Consider the following 12902-nt stretch of genomic DNA (forward strand, 5'->3'; position numbering starts at 1 on the left):
AAAGTCCACGATAAACACTTTGAATTCTTGTGAAAAGACAGGGCCATTGATTCTCTCCGGAAAAATCAAGGGTTTTCAAGAACCATTTAAAAATTCTAGGACTTTCCAGGCCTTGAAATTGACACTTCTAAATTCAAGGGTTTTCAAGGTTTTCAAGGGCCTGTGCGAACCCTGCATACATATTCACTATTATGCAAAGAGGTTTGCCACTTCTGCAATCATGCATTCCCAAATTAGCCTGTAGGCCTCAGTGCATGCCTCCAACACACGTTTCTAAGTTAATGGCCCAAATGCATTGACTGGGTCCACCTCTTGTTTGCTAAAGCCCAGGCTCAGCAATGGCAGTGTGCCACCTTTTTGCTCACAATGTCGTGCTGCTCCACCAAGTGTACACGTAACATGCAATGTAGCGAAACCAAATGGCTGCATGAGCTTGGTACCCTTGCAACTTTTGGTGTTTTTAGCAGTCTTCCACATCTTTAGTCTAGCCAATGGTTTTTAGAATTCTAATATGCGATGTATACAAAAGATGGTAATTAAAAAAAAAGCTTGGCGATGGTCTCGCAATCTGTAGGAGCAGAGTTTGAATCCCAGACCCATGCAATTTTCAATTCATTGCTTTTGTTCTGTTCGCGCGTCTGGCCATTTTTTGGGCCGTCTTTCGGTCACGCCGACGCCAGAGGCCGATGTTTGCCTAATGAGGCATTTAACGTTTTAGCGTTAAAAAGGTTGTATTTGTTCCTTTAAAGAAGGGAGAGGGGGGTTTTGGAAGCACGCATCACACTCGTACCACCTCGGCTATGAGGCATACTGCAGAGGCGGGCTCTGGATTTATTTGGACCAATCTTTAACGTGCCTCGAAATCTTGTCACACACTTGTTTTTCCGTTAGAAATACAGCCATCACGGCAGGAATCAAGCCCGAATCCTTAGGCAACAGCATTTCTTCTTTCGTCCGTATCCAAAAAAGCACAGGCAAGGAATGCTCTGAGTAAGCTTCACAATAAAGCTTACTCAGACCTTCAGCTTTACAATAAAGGTTCACAATAACCTGTGAAAGCTTCCCAATAAACAATTTCAATTTCAATCTCAAAGTAGTGATCAGGATTCTTATCCCGTGCTCCAATAATGTTCTTCAACTTAAATCAGAATCTTATGCTGCTCCACTATGCTTCAATGGCACCTGGTTCAACATCTTTATCAAGCCGGTATCCAACGGCAGAAGTCATTTAAAGCTTTCAATAAACTCCAGAACAGAAATTCGCACCCTGCTATCTGGTGTTTGGATGCCAGCATATTAAACTGAATATTGCATACTGACCACTGTGGCCAGACAATGACCAGACATTAAAGAAGAGTCTAGCCAGCCACAGTACCACGGCTAACCTGAACTGCAATTAATAAAAACATAACAACCAAGTTGCCCTTGCAATCACTTTAAACATAAATAGAGACGGTTTTTTTGCTTATAGCATTGCCACTAAAGTTTTTTATTAGGTAATGAAAATGAACATTAGCAACAGTCCGAGTGAATGGTAAGGCTTTCAAAAATACCGTTAGAAGTCGCAGCAGAGACCGGCGCAACTTAGTTGAGTGCCAACGTCATTCAAAGTTTTGAAATTTGTTAAAACGCCACTGGAGCACACATGTTACTCTCAACTCCCTTGTTTAAAAAAAAAAGGCATTGTGTCGTGGCCAAACAAACAGGATTGGAAAAAAAAAATAATTATGAGCAAATCGGGCCCCTGCGGAGCTAACATGTAAACCCATAAATACACCCTACGTTCCCTTTCTTTGAAAAAATGAACACTGCTGTCAAACTACTTGAGCGGTCAGGCTTTAGGAAAATCTCGAAACAGCTGCACAGTCAACTTTAAAGACAAAAATAAAAAGAAACGTTTGCAAGTCAAAGACACACAGCGTAGGCCAAACTCTTTTCCTTCAAGCAGTTGCTCAATTAAGGTGTTGAAACACTCAACAGTGCAAAAGACCGTTTCCATCTCAACAAAGTGTTTCCATCTGATGGAGAATTATAAATATATTTGACGAGATATACATGCGACATGGTTGAAATACAACGTAACAACAAAGGAGCAGACAGTGGCATCGTGATGTCTTCGTAAAAGCAAACAGTGCATGGCCGTGAATTTTTCTCGAGCTACCGATGAAGACACTGCATCGCATGCAAAAGTGACATAAAAATCGGCTCAGAATGGGGAAAATGTACACAGGGGGAAAAGTGCCAAAAAGCCAGACAACGTCGAGCTATTGTTATTTCAAGCCTCAAGTTGTATTACTTGCCATAGAATCACTCGCCGAACCGAGTGCTTAATCATTCAAAAAACTTGCAAGGCCTACATTGATTACAGTGCGAGATAAACGCCATTCCAGCAGGAACGGATCAAGCCAGGCCATTACTGATAGCTGCTTTCTTTTTTTCCTCCAAGAGAAGTAGTTACCATGATTGAAGCACAACGAAAAAAACACGGACAGTGAATACAGAGTAGACAGGACAGGTGCTATCCTGTACTTTCTCCTCTGTATTCACCGTCCGTGTTTTTTTTAGTTGCACTTCAATAATGGCAACTACTCACCAACTAGCCCAACAAGGAACTCTTCAGAGAAGTAGTTTCCGACAAACTTGCACAATTTCAAATGACCTGACTTGGCGTGGCAGCAATACAGCAACAATATTGCACTCCAATAATTTCGCATGTTTTGTTTCACCATCCAATCCCTAGCCTTCCTGCATCGCACATTGGCGTGTATGAAGCACAAAAACTGAACAGAAAGTGTAAAACCCATCCTTAAGACAAAGAGGAAAAAAGTCACTGATCACACAGCATTTAGGCACTGGTTGTAACAAAGACAACAGAGATCACAAGTATAATGCTTTTAGAACACACACACAAAAAAAACAAGGACGAATGCATCATCCGCATAATTACAGGAAAATTATTGCCTCTGCTATAACAGGAATTCTGCTGCAACGTAAAATGCTTTTGACGCTAAAACATGTTTTAAAAAAGCAGCAACAAGACATAATGCATTTAACTGAGATGCATAATGCATATAAAAGAGAGAGAGAGGGGCCTTACAGGTCACTCATCATGTCCTCAGTAATGCAATTATTTAACCTGCTTAGGGTCGAGTTTTTGCACAGGTTACACGCCTCAAGTGTCACGTTTGTTTTTCGTGTTGCAGCATTTTTAAGTGGAGACAGAGAAGATACGGGTATGTCGGCAACACAGCTGACAGAAAAGCAAAACTGTACTAGTACATACATCACATACCGGTCACATACAGGTGCGTCGACACAAAAAGGATCAGGTGTAAAGGAGCCATGCAGACAAAACACAAGTTTGGTTCATTCAAAAGATTGCCTCATTAGAATCATACTGACAACACTTTTAACGCACACTTTGCTCAAATAAGCTATATAATTAGGAAAAAAGGGAATGGCCATGCGACCCACCAGCTCATTTCCGCAACAGAACCTACGATGTCATATGTGCCCAGCTGTGCGATTGGCCGAGGCCGGCAAAAGCAAACGCAAATTAGGCACAGCTTATAAGCTTGCTGAGCACCCCTCACGGTGGCTCAGTGGCTAAGGCGTTGCGCTGCTGAGCACGAAGTCGCGGGCTCGATTCCTGGCCGCCGCGGCCGCTTTTCTGATGGAGGTGAGAAGCAAAAACGCCCATGTGTACGAGATTTGGGCGCAATTCAAAGATCTCCAGGTGGTCAAAATTAATCCGTAGCCCTCCACTAGCCTCATCGCCTGCGTTGCGTCGGCGCGTTAAACCCTACAATCAATCACTAAATCAATCAAGCTTGCCGAAACAGGCTATTTCCGCTTAAATTAAAGGCACATTCTCCTTATAGCTGTAGGAATAGTGGGATTTATAAACAGTGGAAACTGCATACCGCTGCGGCGTTTTCGGGTCGTCTCAGACGACACTGACCGATTGGCGTAAGCGACTGTGTCTTACGTGACCGTATTTGTCGAGCGAACACTATGTTTCATGAAATGATTATCGTCCACGTTAACAAGAACGAGCCAGGTACAAATACGGTCAAAAACAAAGCAAAGGCAGAAAACGGCCCTTCGCGGCATGGTGGCGCCATCTAGGTTGACTAACGCTAAACGAGGCTCCGCAATCGACTGGACAGCGGTTCTTGTGATGTCATTGCAGACGTCGTGAAAACACACGATTTGGCGGGAGAATCAAAATCTTAAGCTAGATTGACTATTTTCTGTGTGAATAAAGCATCGTTTGCTTCCGGACAAGCGCTGGGGCACTATAAAACACAAAATCTTTCAGATAAAACAAAAATAAAACGTATTTTGTCTGTATGGCCCCTTTAAGTCACAACTGAGAAACATGACTGGGTCACTGTAGTGGGGTGTCCAGTTCCGTTTCATCTTATCCCTTGAATGCAGACACGCAGTTATGTTCTTAGATCATTACGTTCTTAGTGCGGGCCCATATTGCGTCAATCCTGCCATTATTAAGCCACTGTAGCGCTAAATGGGAAAGTTCTTGATATTTCTTGCATTTTTTTCTTTTGCTGAAAAAGGTCTTTGGTGGGTGAAAGGGGGTGGGCCGAGTATGAAAGGCAAGTTCTTTAAAAGTGAACAAAGTTGTAAAAGTGAACAAAGTTGTGTTTCATCTTCATGGCCACTTTCAGTCCAAATTTTAACAACAAAAGTAAGTGCAAAAGTACATAAATATAAGCTTGAACACTAGGCAACTGTGTTACAATCGCAAACATAGCGTATATTCACACTTACAACCTGAACTAAATAATAACAAAAGTTTAACGCCATACCAGCATGCACGTTACCAAGGCTTTTTTCGGCTCGGACGCGCAGGTTTTCTTTCGGACAAAATCCGTATACGGGCAGTAAACACGGGTGCATGTGTCGCACATCCAAGCTGGCTACATGCGTGGATAAGCAATAGCATCACACAATATGCATACACACCAATGTCAACTCTGGCGAGGTGCACTCAGTAATCGCACTACACACACATCACATTTCTAGAAGAGAAAGAATGAAACGTCGAAAATACAGATGTCGATGCCATAACAGTGCTCCTTAAAAACAAACAAAACGGGAAAAAGGCCACCACTTGAACATGCACTCAGCCAACCATACATACAAAGTGTACAATGCCGAAACACTCGTTGCCTCGCCAAGTCCAAACATTTCGAGGAAACGTAGTCCTCTTCACAATACAGTGTTTTTAGCAGCTTTAAATGCACAACGCGAGACTGCCCACTTTCACTTCAACACACACACACAGTCATAGTCCCCATCCCAGCATGCCTTCGGGCAGCTGTCATAACAGATCATTCCCAGAGGTGATTTTTTTACAGCAACTTTACAGTGAGCTCACAGAAGCACACTAAAAAGAAAGCGAACAGCCCCAACAGCTCGCTACTAGCTTGGTTAACGTGCCTGTCTTTGCAGATGGAGCAATACCCAGGTGTCCCATGTTCTTTGTCACACACTATCGTTCTTTGTGGAACTTTCCATCCAGCGTTACTTTCTAAGACAGTCATCTCGGAACAGTTTGGAACTACTGCAGAGCACTTTAAGCACTACCTACCACAGTACCTAAGGAAAAGCAGACTGAATTGCGAATGCTAGTGTCACCGACCAACACTGTCAAGCTGCTTCCGAGCACGGTGGCACAGTCCAACCTCGATACAACAAACTTCATACACTGGATACCTTGACATAATGAAGTAACAAGGTGTACAACAGCTTGTGTCATTGAGCCTCATGTATATTTAATCTCGATTTGCCCACCGGTTCTTTTACTCGGAGCGAAGCTGTAGATGCTTTGGTTTCCACATATCGTGTGTGTGGAAAAATCCGCATAAAACCGAAATTTTTCGCACCCAAGAGCTAGTGGTACGTGCTTTCTTCTTCAAGGGCTCCTGGAGCGACATTTGGACCAGTGCTTTTCCCGTCCAGCTAGAAGTGCTTCTGCAGCGACATTTTGGCAGGTGTCTTTCGCATCCGAGCACACTCGCATCACCAGTTTCCCCTTTATGAGTGCGTGGGTTGGTGGGGGGCGCCCCGTGCAAATGCAGCTAGGCTTCAGGCACCCACCAATAACATGCCCGCTATGATGGTGGGAGATTTAGATGCGATCATCTCACAGCCCCTCCGTGACCCGATTGCTGTCCTGCGTGGTTTGGGTTGGTGTGCTACACAAAAAGGAAGATGCCTACGACCTGGCAGAGGAACGGACGGCTCCATGTTTGTCCCCTAGAATAAAACTGCAGTTCTCCTTCCAAGTTTCATTCAGCTAATTAGCTAGGAGGTTCACAATCGTACTTTGTTTTTGAGCACTCCTTTGATTGCGTCCAGCTTCGCTGGTCATCCTTCTTCACAGAGTGAAAGGGCACTGAATTTTTCCGTGGACTGATTGATGGTGGGTTTTAATGCTCCGAAGCTATACCTTGGCCCCGAGGTGCATTGTAGTGGAGGGCTCCAGATTAATTTTGATCACCTGGGGATCTTTAACATGCACAGAAATCTTGACACACGGACGTTTTTGTGCTTTGCCTCCATCTGGAAAGCAGCCGTGCCCTTGGGCTCAGCAGCCTGACGCCTTTGCCACTGAACCACCGCGGCGGGTTATTCCGTTTTTTAACACGAAAGTGTTTTACGGCCGGGTACACCAAGATCTGACTGGCATCATATCCGTCACGGCAATGACGTCGCCAGAAAAAGTTCCATTGATGCGGCTGTGCTCGGATTGGAGCCACGAACTCTCTCGCTGCAACGGGAGGTACACAGCGCTCTGCCCACTGCTCTACAAATTCAAGCGCAAGTAGGTCTACAAACGCACCTTATATCTTTCCCACTACCTTCTTCATTCAGATGCCGTCTAGGAGATGCTGCCATCTAGGAGAAGCACCCTCTACTGCTTTCGGCCTCAGTTCCGTTTCGTTTGCATGGTTTTCAAGGGCATGTGGTTTCACACGGGCTTACGCAATGTTCCGGCGCATGCAATCCAGTGTCTACATTGATACGTCTAACGGTGCCATACCGAGGTAATATAAACAGCAATGTGCAAGTTCATACGAAAGCACAATAAATGCTCCTGCAAAGGGCACATTTCACTTTTGTGTTTTACCGATTCCTATGAAAGAGGGATGCACCACTTTTTTTTTTTATTTGGATGCAACCAAGCTTGTGGCAGTAAAACTAAAATAAACGTATGGCAAACCCTCATTGTAACAAAGCCACTTCATTACAAATTCACTTTATTCAAACGGTGTCACAGTCCCCACTCCTGTGCAAGTCACCTCCACTTTTAACGAAACATCAGTTATAACGAAGTCAGTTTTTTGTCTTAAGGACTTCTTTTAACGAGGGTTTACTGTATGTGAAGAATTAATTTTTCGTTTATAATGCAACATTTGAGGTAAAATTATCGGTAGTGCGAGTGACTCGAGCTGCTGCACTTCTCCTTTCTCTTGGTGCAACAAAATAACCGCCTTCTGGCCGCCTTTTTCCCATGTCCTCAAAGTTAGTTGTTTGAACAATGTTCGAAACATGCAAGTGGAACCAATGCCAACCACAATGTGTGGTTGCGTCAGCAGTTTGCACAAATATGATCCTCGTTACAAGAGACACTCAAGGGAACCAAAAAACGTGTCTCTTGTAACCAAGGTCTCTTTATGCAATGTTGCTAACTTGGCGAGCATAGGAAAACCAACCAAACCGCTTTCATTCAAATGTCTCTTATAACCAAGTGTCTCTGGTAACAGTGTCTCTTGTAACGAGCTTTTACTGTAGCAACAAAACACCACACCCACAAATGCAGCACGACACTGGTTTTAGCTGCGAATGGGGAGCACAGAAATGGATGTCAACTACTTCCGCAGCCGTTCCAACTGTCTACAACTTGCAAGTAAACTGGTGTTCGTTTGTGGATGTCAGGCAAGAATTGCATATTGAATGAAATTAAAATTAACGAGTTTGTTGTATCGAGGTTCAACTGTACACAATAAAACGAAGGCATCCATCTAGTTTATCATTTCAGAGTTGAGGCTGCATGCTACCAGTGGTTGAGAAGTTTCGGGTTCCACCAAAAGGGGTGGCTAGGTTAGCACAGCAGAAAACAAAGAATTGAGTGGTTACCTGGACCACGGCAACTAAGCCTTCACACATAACTAGAGTTTGGTCTATTTCCCATGCCTTTGACAAGATAAAATCATTAATCTTACGTACATTAAAAAAAAAGGCAACTATTAAAGGAAGAACACGTATCAGCTGGTGTTGGCTGTCTTGCATAAGAATCCTTGCATGATTAGACTTAACGTAGCCTCTTGTTCTTTTGTAAACACAGTATTCTACAGCACCTGCCAACATTGGCTTATTATCGCCACAATCACGAATTATACCACTTTTGTTATAAATAGGGTGACCACAGTTCTCAAGGAAGAAAACAGGACATCCTAGGGAAAGCACGGTGAAAAAAGTAAGCACAAGCAAGAGAGTCAATATTTTAATTAGACTACATAACTGCACTTACAACTAATTGCCAGTACATCAATAAATAACTTACGGGGAACAAAAATATCCACAGCCAAGCTTTGTAAATTCAGTAACACCAAAAAAGGTCATTCTTTTTTAACAGGAAGAAACGTTCATTTAATGCTGACTCCTTGAAATTGCATCCGCAGCCAGCAAAAGTAAATACAGCTCTAATTCCGGCTTGGGGGAAAACCGGACATTATGAGTTAGCGAGGCAAAAAAATACATTTCAGTGACCCTCCAAAACAGAACTGTCCAGGCCAAAATGGTCTATCTGGTCACCCTATTTATAACAAGCAGTAATTAAGGAAAAAAAAACCTACGTCCACTGAGGCAAAGCAAATCAGCAACAAATAGCAGCCATTTTTTGAAAAAAGATGAAAATGTACCAACATAATCACGGGCGTTCGGAAACATGTCAGCCTTGAAATGCTTTTGTTCATACTTATATATGAATACAGCATGTCACGTGCCCCATGCGAATCACGTTGGAAAAACTCCGAACATACGCATTGTTTGAAATACAGTTCTAAACCGCCGTGAGCTCGAACATGAAACGCCAAGCCGCCTTTTGTTTTGACATTATATACAACGACAATGTTTTTTTTTAACAGCTAGCGGTTAAGGTCACAAGTATTTCCTTCAGTTTACCTCGCGTCGAAAACAAACGCGACTACGTGGACAACGTAAAGTATATACGCAAAAAACGAGGTAAAAAAAAAGGGGGAACAAGTAGGCCATTAGGCAAAAGAAGACATTTTTGAAGCACACTGTGTTCTGATGCTCCAAAATTTGCCTCTCCGTCTGGCCAGCTCCGATATTCAAGGCCGGCTTACCAACACAGATTACTGTTCCACGAATAGCGTAATCAAACCGCAATAAACCAGCACTCGTAGCAAAACTGGCATGGCAGCTCAAGAATGCAGCACTTGCTCGGTAGACAATACGCGCGACAGTGAAAATTGTAGTACGCCAAGTGTTCGTGCGACGTGATCAGTTACCAGGAGCCAAGAAACAACAGCAACAGGGCATCTCTCGTGACACATACACACACACACACACACGCCATACCGACGACGGTGCACAGCACAGTTCCCGTCGTCATAAACACTCAACAGGCAGTGTAAGAACACGACAGACGTCTTCCCTAGTCCAGGCATCTCTGAATTGCAAACCAAGCGTCAGGGGAGAAGGTTCCTTGACAAAAATGACACCTTTCTTGTAAATGTTGGGGAAATGAACGCCTAGTCCTCCTTGAGCAGTCATGTTGACGGAGCTGCAGGAAACAAAAGGAAACAGATTAACGAGGTTCGTCACAAATTAAAAGCTTCAGCTCGGGTGCTTTGCTCCAAGTTCCTCTTTCTCTGCTGAAGGTTTAATTACAACATCCCCCGCATAACGACTTACCACTCAGTCACATCGGTTATGCCAGCTGCCCTCTCTCGACCATCAACAAACCCTCTTTTTTTCCGCATCACAAAAAGCATTAGCTCAGACTGAGGGAAGGAACAGCATCAAGGCTTTGGTAGGCATTGGTAGGCATTTTGCTTTCAAGGCAAAATGATGGGTGAAGTGGCTTCACCCATCACTTGTGCACCAGAAACGTGAAAACAACTTTTGTAACGTTCAACAAGAGAAATGCTCCAAATGGTGACAAGGGGGGGGGCCTCGTGTCAAATCAATCAATCTACCGGATTCTCAAGCAAAAGTTCCCTTCAATAAAAATAATGTGAAAATTTTCATGTCGCATTACGTTGCAGAGAGAATCGATCGCCTTCCAGACCCTGCAGGGTAAAATATTTGGGACCACGGCATTAGCAAAGCCAGTCCCACTCCTAAAACAATAGCGTATGTGTGCGGGCTGAATGGGAGGTAGGACATGTGTGCCGCACAGCCTTTGTGCTTGTTTGAGAGACCGCCTGAAGTTATGCTCAGTATTCCACACAGGTTATTAATCAATGTTTGTTTCATTTCACTGGTTTCGTTTACTAGAGGTCTGCGTATAGAGCGGGATATCAGCTCATACTCAGTTTGAGCCAAATAGTGTGATCTTTTATTTAAAAGTTAAAAGAACCTTCCTGACAAAAATGAAAAAGAAAGAAAGAAAAAAAAAAGCCCCAGAACTTTCAAAATGTCTCTTCATACTCTTTGTCACATTCTAATCGCAACAGATTGCATGCACTACTCGCATATATGGGTTGCAGCTCCCGACTTGGCTCACAAAAATTCACAATAAACAAAATGTTTAGTTAGACGGTGTCACGCAGAGGCTTAAAGGGGCCATGCAAAAAAAATGCAAGTTTGTTTTTTCAAAAGATTTCATGTATTATAGTGCCCCCGGCGCTTGTCCCGCAGCAAACGATGCCGTATTCACTGAGAAATTAATGAATTTAGGTTAAAATTTTGATTCTCCCGCCAAATCAAGTGTTTTCGTGACGTCTGCAATGAAGTCCTGAGGGCGCGTATACAAATGAACTTCCACTGCATCATTCGGCTCTGCAGCCTTGCTTGCCGTCAGTGACCGTTCTCCACCGTTGCTTTGTTTTTGACTGCATTCGCTCTAGGCTTGTTTTTGTTACTGTAGAAAGTAACCATTTCACGAAACACGGGGTATCCTCGACAAATGGGGTCACATAACACAACTCCAAAGTGGCGGACTGCTGTGCAGCTGAAACAAGCACAGTGCATCCAGTACCAACATCAGTGCACACTGGTGCCCATTACCAACAGCAGTGCGCACGTTCGTAACTTTCATCGTTTACCCCACCTTTCTTACGGCTGTAAAATGAATATGCAGTACACATTTAAGCGCAAATAGCTCATTCGGCAAGCTTATAAGCCGTCCCTAATTTGCGTTTGCTTTTGCCGACCTCAGCCAATCACACAGCTGGGCACATAAGACATTGTAGGTTCTGTTGTGGGAAATGAGCTAGTGGGTCGCATGGCCATTCCCTTTTCCCTAATTATACAGCTTATCTGACCAAAGCATGCACAAAAAGTGGTGTCAGTATGATTCCTAACGAGGCAATCTTTCGAATGAACCAAACTTGTGTTTTGTCTGCATGGTATTTCATTCCCTCCTCTTTCACCACCGGGGTGGGGTAAAGGAGGGTCTAAATAGCAAGCACAGCAAGCACAGCACAGCAAGCACAGCAATCTAAATAGCAAGCACAGCGGGAGTGCTTGCTATCTGCAAAAGCTTTTCCATTACAAACTGCATCAACACAAAAAGCGCTCGCAAAGTACTGCACAGCACAGACCTGCAGACCTTGCGCCTTGCAGATAGCACACCTACGTCCACAGAAATATAATCTCCTCTGGTGCCATCCTTTCCTACAGGCATTAACATTGCTATCTGTGGAATAGTGTGCGGGGAGTGCTTTCCTCCCGTGCGAAAGGATAAACCTCAGGTGCATAACTGTGCATGCTGGCATGACCAGATTCCGCACAACCTTCAACGCTTTGTCTCTGCAAATGCGCAACTATTGCTGCCCTGCTCATCCAATGACAGGCGCCCTGCTTATCTGATGATTATAGGAAGTCACCAGCACACTTTCGACTGCACGTACCTGATTTTAACCCGCATGCGATTTTTGGGTGCATTTTCCCAAAGGAAAAAAAAAATAGTGCGTGTTAGAACTGAGCAATTGTAGTACACTCCAATTTTTTTTATGCAGCAAATAGGGCACTAAAGTTCTAATAGAATTTGCGGTAGTGAATATGCTGCTCTATACACAAAAAAAAAAAAAAAACTAAAAATAACTTGCCCTGGACCACACATCCAAGCAAATGCCAAGGGTAAAATTAACTGTCCATTTCACTACTTCCCTTCCATTTCCATTTCGCTTCATAAGCCAACTATCATTAAATTCAAAAGCTGATATCATCACCTCCCACAGCACTTTCATTTTCTGTATACTTCTTTCTTCCTTCCGGTGGCGATTCTAAACTCTTAGCAAATAACAAAAGGGTATTGTAGTTGTGCAGAAAGACGGCTGTTTTTGCATGCGCTCATGAACACCAATTCAACTGCATTCACAGTTGACTTCTGCAAGGACGTTAGCATCACTGACCCTGAGACAGTGCCAAACCACTGCACTGTCTTTCAAAAATGAAAGCAACAGGAACCAGCCCGAAAACATCGGTGGCAGCTGCTTGGTAAGTTTGGCTCTCATCAAAGAGTTTGGCCTTCAAAGAGTAAGAATGTCTTCAAGGAATTTCCTTTAGCTAGAAAATTGTTAATCCAAGGTGGACATACGTGTTTTCTGAACTGTTCACTGATCAGCATAAACACACATTGCAAATTTCAGAATTGCTTTGAATCCTTTTCTTTTGATGCA

At 43.6% G+C, this 12902-nt stretch overlaps 1 protein-coding gene across 2 annotated transcripts in view; it reads right to left on the reverse strand.

The window, feature by feature from the left end:
* Nucleotides 1–2017: 2017 nt before the first annotated feature.
* Nucleotides 2018–12902, reverse strand: part of LOC144179574 (uncharacterized) — a 59036-nt gene continuing 48151 nt past the window's right edge. For both annotated transcript variants that reach the window (XM_077707980.1, XM_077707982.1), the window contains exon 8: nt 2018–9838. In XM_077707980.1, the coding sequence (XP_077564106.1) occupies nt 9825–9838 (14 nt within the window). In that variant the 3' untranslated portion in view covers nt 2018–9824. The remainder of the gene's footprint in view (nt 9839–12902) is intronic.

The sequence above is a fragment of the Haemaphysalis longicornis genome, unplaced genomic scaffold, assembly GCF_048455015.1.
Source record: "Haemaphysalis longicornis isolate Haplotype H1 unplaced genomic scaffold, Haemaphysalis longicornis Haplotype H1 scaffold_4, whole genome shotgun sequence".
Classification (NCBI taxonomy): Eukaryota; Metazoa; Arthropoda; class Arachnida; order Ixodida; family Ixodidae; genus Haemaphysalis; species Haemaphysalis longicornis.